At 41.8% G+C, this 12,849-nt stretch overlaps 1 protein-coding gene across 10 annotated transcripts in view; it reads left to right on the top strand.

Moving 5' to 3' along the window:
- Positions 1 to 12,300, top strand: part of LOC120551161 (rho GTPase-activating protein 44-like) — a 44,734-nt gene extending 32,434 nt beyond the window's left edge. For 3 of the 10 annotated variants that reach the window (XM_039788369.1, XM_039788370.1, XM_039788368.1), the window contains 5 exons: positions 119 to 175; positions 463 to 999; positions 4,572 to 4,678; positions 6,137 to 6,520; positions 10,255 to 12,300. In XM_039788369.1, the coding sequence (XP_039644303.1) occupies positions 119 to 175; positions 463 to 999; positions 4,572 to 4,678; positions 6,137 to 6,520; positions 10,255 to 10,412 (1,243 nt within the window). In that variant the 3' untranslated portion in view covers positions 10,413 to 12,300. The other 7 variants (XR_005637837.1, XR_005637836.1, XM_039788371.1 and 4 more) reach the window with 6 other exon arrangements.
- Positions 12,301 to 12,849: the final 549 nt, after the last annotated feature.

Here is a 12,849-nt window from a genome sequence, read left to right as displayed (position 1 = left end):
GGCTGGGTTGTTACATAGGCCTGTTAACGTGGAAGAAGTTCAGAGAAGTTCATCCATAGTTCTGTATTTCATTGCTGCATGTGCACGAATTATGTATCTGTTTTGTTTTTGTCATTAGTCCAAGCATCATTAAAAGCATAACAGTCCATTGTCGCAAGGCCCTGCAATGGATGAGGTGATTGACTTTTCTGTTTTATTTAATTTCTGTGATTTGAAAACCATGGAGCACCTACTGTTTATTTTCCTCAGAGCTGTTCCCTTGAACCTTTCTTGGAGCCCTTACTTCTCCCTTCTGACACAATAATTAATATCCACCTGATTTCCTCCCAAACTTAAACTTATTAATCAATAATCCCTGCTCTTAAACTCTAGATACTAACAAATTCCTCCACTTTAACAGCATTTCAGCTTCTGGAGACCGGCTCAATTCCCCATGAAACATTGATATGTTTATCATTGCAGCTCGGATGATGCATCCTCCAATTGGTCGGACTCCGGTTACGCCTACCCCTCCCCTGAGGAGGAGAGGCCGCCTCCCCCTTACCCCTCTTCCTCATCTTCCTCCTCCTCCTCCTCTTGCTCTTCCTACTCGCTCCCTCACCACCATTTCTACACCCGAGCACCTCCGGGTATGCGTCCAGTCGCTCCCAATCCCGAATCCGTGCCTCCCGGCCCGTCACCTCCCACCCGCCGCTGTGGCTACAGCCCACCCCCACCCCCACCCCCACACTCCCTCTGCCCGTCCCCTCAGCAGCTTGACGTCAACTCCAACCCCAAACCAAATTCCTTGCACCTGCCCAAACAGGCCTCCCTGTCCGATGCTTCGCATGCCGCCCCGTCCGAAACGAATGGCTCCACCCTTTACATCAAACCCCCGCTCGTTCTTACTCGTCACGATCTGTTCCTGGGCTCCCCCAAACCCCCCAACACCCCCCTATCTGCTCCCCCTCCATGGGCAGCCTGTGCCTGTAGCCGGGAGAGAGGAGCCAAGCTGACTAGGTAAATACAGAACCCTGCTCAACTCGCTCGTACTTCCAACTCACACACAAATGAAGAGATGAGAGAGGGGTGATGTGAGGCGAAAAGGGGAGGGGTGAGATTAAGATACTCCCAACAGCGCCTCCCTATTCTTTTTTATTTTATTTTATTTATTCCCTTGGTTGTGTATCCGTCTCTCATGAGAATCACTGCTCTTAAGGAACTCCATTATCAGATCCATTTTAATATAATTGCCATGAGTGCAATCCATAACTTTCCATGTTGCCAGGATATTCAAGAGGCGGTTGCCAGGCAACAAAGGAAATTCAAAGCTTTCAGTGCATACCATTATAAAAGTGGGCGGTAATGAGTCATACCAGTGGGCCCAGTTAGCCCTGAGTGGTACACTGCAAGATCAGAAGCTTAAAAATGAACAGAAACGACACAAAGAACACAGAAATCAGTTGAAGGGTAATTTTTGGGACCCTATTTTCCCATGCGTTTGTGTGTAAATAACTGAAAAAAAATCTTTAAAATTGGTCCAGTATTGAGCACAAACACTGTAACTGGAAAACTACTACACTAAAAGTGCTGTTTTTGCCACTGAGATTGTGTCTATTAATAAGTGTCTGACAACATTGTGGAAATATTTCCCTACATTTTTGTTAAAGAGTAAAATCCTTTTTGTTTAACATGAAACAGCTCCAAAATCGTCACTGGTAAACTCACCAGACTCTATTTAAATAAACACAAATAAATACATTAGCATGTATAGAGTCAGCATATTTTTCACATGTAAATGGTTGAACTAAGGGTGTATTTCAATCAAAACCAGAGTGGTGATTGTTTTAAAGGTCCCATGGCATGAACATTTCAATTTATGAGTTTTTTTTAACATTAATATGCGTTCCCCCAGCCTGCCTATGGTCCCCCAGTGGCTAGAAATGGTGATAGGTGTAAACCGAGCCCTGGGTATCCTGCTCTGCCTTTGAGAAAATGAAAGCTCAGATTGGCCGATCTGGAATCTTGCTTGTTATGAGGTCATAAGGAGCAAGGTTACCTCCCCTTTCTCTGCTTTGCCCGCCCAGAGAATTTGGCCCACCCATGAGAGAGAGAGAGGCATCATGCAAATTTAAATTAGCAAAGTGGCAGTTAGTCAAGGCCACACCCCCACCCTCCACCTTGCCCCCCCTCTCTCCTCCTCAATAGCTACAGGCACAGAAGTGGCACATCCTAAGGAAAGCTCATTGTGGGACTGGCTCTAGTGGCTGTAATTCTGCACCAAGGCAGAATTTCGGGAAAGAGACTTCAGATACAGTATTAGGGGACCACTAAGGTCTATATAAAAGAGACTTCAGATACAGTATTAGGGGACCACTAAGGCCTATATAAAAGAGACTTCAGATACAGTATTAGGGGACCACTAAGGCCTATATAAAAGAGACTTCAGATACAGTATTAGGGGACCACTAAGGTCTATATAAAAGAGACTTCAGATACAGTATTAGGGGACCACTAAGGTCTATATAAAAGAGACTTCAGATACAGTATTAGGGGACCACTAAGGTCTATATAAAAGAGACTTCAGATACAGTATTAGGGGACCACTAAGGTCTATATAAAAGAGACTTCAGATACAGTATTAGGGGACCACTAAGGCCTATATAAAAGAGACTTCAGATACAGTATTAGGGGACCACTAAGGTCTATATAAAAGAGACTTCAGATACAGTATTAGGGGACCACTAAGGTCTATATAAAAGAGACTTCAGATACAGTATTAGGGGACCACTAAGGTCTATATAAAAGAGACTTCAGATACAGTATTAGGGGACCACTAAGGTCTATATAAAAGACTTCAGATACAGTAGTAGGGGACCACTAAGGTCTATATAAAAGAGACTTCAGATACAGTATTAGGGGACCACTAAGGTCTATATAAAAGAGACTTCAGATACAGTATTAGGGGACCACTAAGGTCTATATAAAAGAGACTTCAGATACAGTATTAGGGGACCACTAAGGCCTATATAAAAGAGACTTCAGATACAGTATTAGGGGACCACTAAGGTCTATATAAAAGAGACTTCAGATACAGTATTAGGGGACCACTAAGGTCTATATAAAAGAGACTTCAGATACAGTATTAGGGGACCACTAAGGTCTATATAAAAGAGACTTCAGATACAGTATTAGGGGACCACTAAGGTCTATATAAAAGAGACTTCAGATACAGTAGTAGGGGACCACTAAGGTCTATATAAAAGAGACTTCAGATACAGTATTAGGGGACCACTAAGGTCTATATAAAAGAGACTTCAGATACAGTATTAGGGGACCACTAAGGTCTATATAAAAGAGACTTCAGATACAGTATTAGGGGACCACTAAGGCCTATATAAAAGAGACTTCAGATACAGTATTAGGGGACCACTAAGGTCTATATAAAAAAGACTTCAGATACAGTATTAGGGGACCACTAAGGTCTATATAAAAGAGACTTCAGATACAGTATTAGGGGACCACTAAGGTCTATATAAAAGAGACTTCAGATACAGTATTAGGGGACCACTAAGGTCTATATAAAAGAGACTTCAGATACAGTATTAGGGGACCACTAAGGTCTATATAAAAGAGACTTCAGATACAGTATTAGGGGACCACTAAGGTCTATATAAAAGCATCCAAAGAGCACCATGTCATGGGACCTTTAACAGTGAAAAGAACCAAGACCGCTTTTAATAGTTTTATTTTGTTTCTGTCAACTTTGAATGAAGTGTGTTTTACGATGATAAAATTACTCTTTATTTAAATGGAGTCTGGTGATTTTGGCTATTTCGTGGCTGTTGTTTAGTTTAAACAAAAAGGATCTTACTCTAACAAAAAGGTCTACCTCTGTAGGGATCATTTTCATAATGTTGTCAGACACTCAGAATAATAATCTGAGCATGTCAGCGGAAAAACAGCACTTTTAGTGGACGTAAAATTAAAGGTGCGTGATTGCCCATTAGCGTTACATTCTAGCTTGTCATGCTTAATGCTGGAGCAATTTCAACAATTGTTGTTCCCATCAGCCCCATAGACACGCAGAGATGGTAAAAACATCTAGGTTGAAAAAAAAATGGAGTTACCCTTTAATGACATTATTATATTTGATGTCATTGAGCCCAAAGATGCTTATTTGCATCGCTCCACTCCGTCTTTAAATCCCGGCAACTTCAGTCATCCATTCATGCCTCATCTGCTGAGAGTCAGTGAGAGTATAAACTGGTTATGTTTTGACCTTCAGGCCATCTTCCCATTGGCATTCTGGCTGCACGGCGCTGTAAAAGTAAGAAAAATCCATTAAGCCATCAGGGTTTATTTGGGATTTTTGAAGTGCTTCTGCTGCGCGGCTGTATATACTACATCTTTGCCTGCAACAGTGTTCACTCAGGCAGTTTGACATTGAATTATGGGCGCTCTCATATTTTTTCTTTATATGCCAAGAGATTTATGGACACAGGGCGGACCATGTTATTAAAGGGAAGAGAGATGCATGGGGCAGGTTGTAATTCCTGTGTGTTTTTTTTTCTCCTTCACTGTGTCCTCAGTACTCTAAAGAACAAGGAGCTGTCTCCAGTGATCGGACAGAAGGGACTCCAGGGGACGATGACCTCTAGTGGACAGTCTGATCACAGCCCACTCACCCTGAGGAGAGGTAATGAGGCTGGCCAGCCTGGGCAGGCCAGGCATTAGGGCCCGTTCAGACCAGAATAAGCGACCTGGCGATTCACCGCAGGGTTGTGCGGCGGTGGGGGTGTCAAATGACCTATTTGTGTGACGTCCTCCTGTTGTGTTCTTTAACCCCACAATGTAGCACATAGACATAGACTTTATACTTCACAAGTATCGTTTTCTGTCAGATCGTTGATAGATCTCGACATTTCCTGACCCCACTTGAAGGCAGCTTCCGTTAGAAGCACAGAGTTGGAAAGATGAGGCATTTAAAAAGCACGGAAGGTCTAATGAAAGACACTATTATGGGATTTATAGGAGCCAGCATCTCTGAAGGTTGACTCATACTCAAGACTAAAAGTCAGGATATCGCTTCGCTTTTCTTTAATTTATAGTCTCTTGCAAGCCTCCCAATTTAACTGTAGTACAGTAAATAATTTGAGTATCTCTTTAATTAAGCCAGAGACACAAAGAGTCATGTATCTCCTAAAATAAGGGTTTTAATGTATCCCTTGTGCTGCCTGTGAGAGAGCTGAGAACAGTCTTCTTGCTCCCCGCTGTTCTCCAGCAGTGACTCTGCTCCATCTTGTACAACAGGTATAAAATATCACTGCAGTTTTGTAATATTTATCTAACGGAGATCTATTTATTATGTTTTGTTATCATTTTTTGTTGGTATTTACAAAAAATTGAAATTGGCTGAGGTTACAAGTTGATCGCCTATAAATTAAATGAATATATTCACAAATGTACATTCAAAAATACAAAAGAAATTTGAACGAAGAAAACAATAAATAAATAGATAAATAAAATAAAAAATTATTTTTGCCTTACCCTTCCCCCATCCCTAAAATCGCTCCTTGTGTTTGCGCTCTAACCTCCGGTGGATTTGTGAGGACTATGGTTAACTGCTCCTCAGATCTCTGCAGGGTAAATCCAGACAGCTAGCTAGACTATCTGTCCAATCTGAGCTTTCTGTTGCACGACTAAAATAACTTTTGAACGTACACACGTTCCACCAAAACAAGTTCCTTCCAGAGGCTATTTTGCAGAGGCGCCGTGGCTCCGTCCGGCGCTTAGCGCCACCCAAGACGATTGTGATTGGTTTAAAGAAATACCAATAAACCAGAGCACGTTTTTCTCCCTTCCCGGAATCTTGTATGGACTAGCCAGACCCTCCTCCGCAGCGCTGTGGAGGAAGGTCTGGCAGTGCGAGACTATTTTTTTGGAAATCTTTTTCTTCTGTGCTGTGTCTTGTTTTGTGCTACGTTCTGCTCTGCTCGTGTTGTCTTTCTTTCTTGTTTATGTGTATTTTAAAAAGCCGTTTTAACATTGAAGCCAGGGAACCACAGATGAAAAATAGCCTTTTGGCTAATTCTTGCATTTTTAACCGATGTATTATAATGCGTCTTAATAATGTGCACTGTCCCCTTCTCTGCAGCTAAGAAGCTGGCCCCGATCCCACCTAAAGCCCCGTACTGCCAGTCAGGAGCCATGTCTGACCAGTCGACAGGTCAGCCGTCTCCTGTCAGCCTGTCGCCCACCCCTCCCAGCACGCCCTCCCCATACAGCTTCAGCTACCCGCAGGGATACGCCACCATCGGCTCCCCGGGACAGATCCAGATGGCCACCACCCCGTGTCTCTCCTCTCCACCCTCGCTGGCCGGGACTCTCACCAAGACTCGGCCGACCCCGAAGCCGCCTCGACAGAGGCCCAGCTTACCTCCTCCTCAGCCCCCCAGCACGCCGGGCACCAGCCCCCAGCCTCTGGACCATTCCACAGGCCTCCTGGACGGTTTGTCTCCTGGGGAAAGCATGTCCACAGGTAAGGTGTTACAACACATCACTACGCGTGCACACCTTGACTCGGCTGTTAATTTAAGTATAGCTTTTATCTTTGTACTTTTACTTTAGCTGTTAACTCCACTGCGTTTATCAGAGCCCATTCATTACCGGTTAGAAGATTGATGTATTTTGAGAAATGTAATTTATTTTCACGATTCAAGTTTGTTTGCTTCAAGAAAACATTCAGAGCTTGTTTGACCAGCAGCTATTACAAGATAACAGGGCATGGTATCAAGGCCCTTAGTTAGCATAAACATTTGAAAACAGATGCGGTTCAAGTTCCTAACAGATTTCCACCCAGCAGTGTATGAATAATTGCATGCCAAGGTAACCAAATGCTGTACTTTATACACCACTGCTGGTCGGTAAAGAGCTCATTTACAGGATGTTATTCTGTATCAGGCTGAATGGAGTTACACAGACATAAATCTGCACTAAAACATGTTTATTTTGTGTTGGCTATTCCTGAACTGAATATTCTCTTTATCTTTGTATATACCTCAACGTCAGTACTTGTTTCTAAGTATGTGTTCGTCTAATTTTCCGCTTCTGTCGACTGCTCTTATTGTCTCACTTACAGCGGTATGAGCCGAGAGGTTCAGTGTGATTCAGTGTGTGAGAGGGACTTTTAGGGTAAGCAGGAGTTCCTGTGCTAAAGCCTCACCCCCGCCCCCACCCCCCACCCCTCCAATCCCTCTGCCATCTCAGCCGAACATGGAGCCAGCTCACAGTCGGGTGAGGTTGCCAGTAGACGCAGACTTTGGATCAGATTTCTATCTGATTCACCGCTCTACTGCAGCCTCACTCTAGAGCCTCTCCTTACGTGCCGACACATGACTTCTCATTATACCGAGCGGCTGTGTTCAGTCCAGCTTTAACCCGTTTTGTTGGCCTTTGCATGGTGGCTGAGACTGATGCGATGCATGGCTTAAACAGACCGGGGCGGACGCCAAAAACCTCCAACAGGGTACCCGCGGGTTCTTAAATTTAATATTCCAAACAATAAGGCCTTAAAAGTATTATATTTAATTAACAATAGTCTAAAAAAATTTATTTTCCTTTCGTAGGATTCAATTTATACAGTATATTTTTCAGGATAAAACCATCACTGAAGCATCTGGGATATAATATTTATATATATATATATATATATATATATATATATATATATATATATATATATATATATAATATTTATATATATATATATATATATTTATTACATTATATTACATATTGCATCTTTCCCAGGTGGAACTAGTTGTAACAACTGCTACTGCACTAGTTTAATTTTTTATTATTTGTTTTGTTTTGTATTTTCAGTTTCAGAGTTCTTAATGCGACAAATATTATTCATATTATGAGTACAAAGCTATTGTATTTTAAGTATGAATGTGAGTATTATAATAAAATGTTTTGTTCAATTAAGGTAACGTTACTTGTTAAATAAATATTTTCTCAGGATTTAAATCCACACTGATTTTCCATTATATGGCCGGGAAGTTGGCGTTACATTTCATCCGAGGTGGTATTAAAGATCTTTTAAAAGTCTTAAATTTAACTTGTAGAATCCTGGGGGTACCCTGCTCCAACATTCTCTGGCCTTAGGATTCCCACCCATAATGCCCTGCTCCAGCTGCCCACACACACACACACACACACACACACACACACACACACACACACACACACACACACACACACACACACACACACACACACACACACACACACACACACACTCTTCTGCTCCACTCCACAATGTTTTGCCTCACCGCCCACTGCTGTTCCCCAGTCAGCATACTTCCTGTCTGTGCAGTTGTTCATCACACACGTCACACTGTGGATGTTGTTGGATTTGCATCAAACTGAGGTCAGAATATTAGTTTATATATGAGTATAACTAACTACAATGATCCCGTGGTTTGGGGTTTTGACCGTGTTTACTGGATTAATTAGTCATCGATCACGTCTGAATCAGGTGTAAGCAGTAGGGATGCACCATATTGATAATGCTATTTATTTATTATTGATTTAATGATTTCTTGCATCCAATAACGATGCAACCATACTGATGATGATAGATATTTGTAATTTAATCGCTTTACAGAACACTCCACAGATTTCACACATAAAGATACGTTTATTAATCACTCAACCTGTGAAAACAGTTAATAATTATTCTGTTTGTTCTCTGGGAGCTTTTTTTTAAGTCCGAAGAAATTGATTTCAGATTGATAAATCAAAAAATCTGCATTATTGACTCGGGGTGAAAGAGCAGGGAAAGATTCAATAAATTAATAAATTACTCAGTTGTATTATGGGAATTGTAGGATATAGGGTTTTTTAATCTTGACACATGCTATAGAGACTAAAAGTCCGGGTACTTCAGCCTCTGCAGAACCAATTTAAATGTTTTGTTTTTCTGCAGCTGGTAGATCATTGACGCAGTATTTCTCAGAGTGAAGACAAGTATTTGTAACACAATCAAAACACCATGCTCTCACAAGTGGCTAGTATCGGCCACATTTAAGTAGGAATGACATGTGAACTTATAATTCAAGTTTCAAGTTTATTTAATTAAAATAGCACTTTAAAAGCAAAAAAAGTTTTGCACCAAAGTGCTTCACAAAGACAAACACGTTTGCGTACAAGCATAAAACACACACACACATCCGATAAAAATCCAACCTTTTAAGGACACCAATTTTTTTTGTGAATGAATAATGTATTGTAATACATGTATTGTAAATTGTAAATAGCCCCCCATCATCACATACCCTTCACCATACCGACAGATTGGCATGGTTTTATTTCAGTTAGTCTAATAGCTGGTTTGATTTGCATTGAGAGATGATTTTATGGAAAGTACCCCATGCCAATCTCTAGGTATGGTGAAGGGTATGTGATGATGTGGGGCTATTTTAATTCCAAAGGCCAAGGGAACTTTATCAGGATGCATAGTATCCTGGATCCATGAAATAACTGGCCTTTCAAAATAAAAATCTGCCTGCCTCTATGGGAATTTAACATAGGGGTGTACTGACTTATTCCCCCTGTATTTTAAGGAAGAACATTTATTTATTTACAATACATTATTCATTCACAAAGAAAATTGGTGTCCTTAAAAGGTCGGATTTTTCCTCATTTTTTTAATTAAGGCATTAAGATCAATTTCCAAAAGATGATTTTTTTATTCCTCTTTTTAGTCAACTTTAGGATAGGTATGTAAACTTATGAGCACAACTGTGTGTGTGTATATATATATATATATATATATATATATTTTATGTATATATATATATGTATATATGGATAGATAGATGGATAGATAGATGGATGGATGTGGTGGAAATATAAGATTTAAATAGAAACAAATTAAAACCCATGAAATCAGATAAAAACAGAAAAAGAAAAGAAAGGGAAAAACAAGTTAAACACAATTAAAAAGCCAGAGAATAAAAGGGCGTCTTAAATTGTGATTAAATGCAGTGCATGGCCAAAAGTATGTATGCCAACACCCCCGTTTGCATACTTTGAACGTTGTGTATCGTGCACCCCTATCATGCATTCGTTTTTATTTATCATACCGTAATGAATGGTTTGAACTAATTATGACCCACCTGCTGTTTGTTACATCACCCAGCATCGATGAAACCACATCTGGAATGTTCTGTTCCCCTCACCTCCGTCTGTGTGTTTCTGCTCTGCCAGATTCTCTCTGCAACTTGGACATCCCCATCATTGACGTGGACCTGGACTGTATTTTTGACTTGCCCCACATCGCCCCCTTCAGGAACTCAGTGGCACCGTTTGAGTCGTCCAACGACAGAGCCGAGTCGGAGGAAGAGTCCGAGAGTACAGTGCTATGACGCCACTGAGTCCCCCTTCCTCCCTCCCCCCCCACCCGTCAGCTGATTAAATGAAAACCCAAACGCTACCGCTGCACCGTCTCGCTCGGCAAACACCAACAACAACAACAACACTCCACACGCTCAATCGTTGACCTTTCACCTCTCCAGCTGGATTTCTTCAGCCTCCCTCTGGACCTCATCCTCACACCTCACCTGCACTCCATCCAGAGAGGTCGACTGGTAAAAACATTTTCGAGAATAACAAAAAAAACACGCACCTAAAAGAAATCCTGATCTCATGAGGCGTTAGCGACAGTATTGTCAGGGGACTTTTGATCGGACACACAATTTGACATTTTAATGTTGGCTCTTTTTATTTAATGTTTCATGTTTCTTTCTGCCTTATTTTGATTCACTTGCAATATTGCCTTTAACTTCGCACACGAGACTGGAAGGAACGAGCGCTCTTTGCTGCTGCCGCTGCTTCTCGTGAGTTCATTTTAGAGAAGGAAGGATAACAGTACTGTACATCTGTCCTGCCAACACTTTCTCTTTCTGTTTATCTCCCACCATCCTTCATTCCTCAGGGGTATCAGTTGAAATGCCTCGCTGAGGCATGTGGTGGCAACAACCCCCCCCTGAATTTCTGTCCCACCTGAGCGTTCACTGTGAGTGTGCCAGTATGTCGTTTTGGAAAGTGTGTGTGTGTGTGTGTGTGTGTGTGTGTGTGTGTGTGTGTGTGTGTGTGTGTGTGTGTGTGTGTGTGTGTGTGTGTGTGTGTGTGTGTGTGTGTGTGTGTGTTTATATGTGTTTGGTAATTGTACTTTATGATGTTGCACTGTTTGGCGTCGTGGAGCATAAACAGGAATGCATGTTTTAGAGATTTAGGAAAATAACTCCCAGGTTGCAAAGAGGTTAAACGCTCAATCCCACAATCAGGATATGAATCACTGAATATTTATTGTTTATATTGTACATTTTCAGAATATATGATACAATTAACATTTTAAATCAAATCAGATCATATTTTGTATCTACAGGAGAGCTATGAAGACACAGTTTCTGCCAGATAGAATTGAGTAGATGCTGCCAGGGAGCTGTTGAACACATGAGATACATAGTTTATGAAAGGTACAAAATGCAAAAGGTCTAGTAAGCTGGGGAATTAACACCTCCATGTGATTACACATGATTATTTTGGCAGCAAGCTTACAAGTTTACGTGGGATTTTTCATTTTCCCATGTCGAGTGATTTTCGTGAACGTGGAGCTGAATCCGCAGAGAGACTTTGATGCCTGAAGTGTGCCAACAGAACATATGCTCGAATTAATAATTATTAATAATTGTCCAGCTGTTTTGTATTGGCTGGAGTGTGGCCAATCGGAGCTCCTGTTGCTGCTCTGAGGGTTGAACTTTCTTTAAAGGTGCCCTGTGCAGTTTTCTTATAAATGAACAAAAGTTATGTTTACATTCAGTGTTTCAAGAGAACAAATATCTTGAATGTATTTTCTTCCCCATAAAACATTTGCAAAGCAGAATTTAAAAAAAAAACAAAAAAAATCTTTTGAATGGTGCATTGTTTACATGATCCGAGTTTGGTAGCTTGCAGTCTTTTACTTCTCTGCTTTTGAGGGCTCGTTGCTATACTTCCTTGCACATTACTGCCACCAACTGTGGATCGGCAGAATAGCACGGAATCGGCAGCAGGATGTAACTTTTGTCCCACCGAAATTGCATCACCCACTCGGACCGTTGCTCCATAGCGCTGCTAGTGGTCAAAACTCCACAGGATACCTTTTAAAGGTGCAATATGTAATATTGTATGTAATACTGGCAGCTAGCGGTTAAAATAGTTACTGCACTACCAATTCAAAATACTGGAGAGTCTTTCCCCCCCCCCCCTCCTGCCCAGACTCGAAGTTCACGGGGGTTGCCAGGCTGAAAACCGCGCATCCACAACGTTGCTAGACGCTTTTCTCACATAGCCAGACATTACTCCACAGCACAGCAGAGTAGCTAACGGTAGATGCTGGCTATATCGACAGTCATAAAAGCCCGTGCGCCACGCGAGCTGTAGATATATACACGACGCGGAGCTCTGTAACCAACTGACAGACACACTTTTTCGGCTTAAAATTACAGTATGAACCGCTAAAAACGCAACAACCTCACCGTCCTCTCCACACGCCAGGCAGGCACACTTCCTCGGCTTAGAATTACAATACGAAACGCTAAAAATACCACCACCATGCTGACTGAACACACTTCACTGGCTTAGAATAGCATAGTCCTCTCTTTCCGATTTACAGCCCCCCTCTCGTGACTTAAAATAACTCACCGTTGTCGGCTCCAGCTGCTGAACTACCCGTTGTAAACAGCCATGGCCCGCTTGCCTGGTCCCCCCGGTAACGTTAGCAGTTAAAAGGGTTAGCATGGCGGCGTTAGCCAGGACCAG

The sequence above is a fragment of the Perca fluviatilis genome, chromosome 21 (genome assembly GCF_010015445.1).
Source record: "Perca fluviatilis chromosome 21, GENO_Pfluv_1.0, whole genome shotgun sequence".
Classification (NCBI taxonomy): Eukaryota; Metazoa; Chordata; class Actinopteri; order Perciformes; family Percidae; genus Perca; species Perca fluviatilis.
The sequence above is the reverse complement of the archived record's forward strand: the minus strand, read 5'-3'. Positions and strand labels throughout refer to the sequence as shown.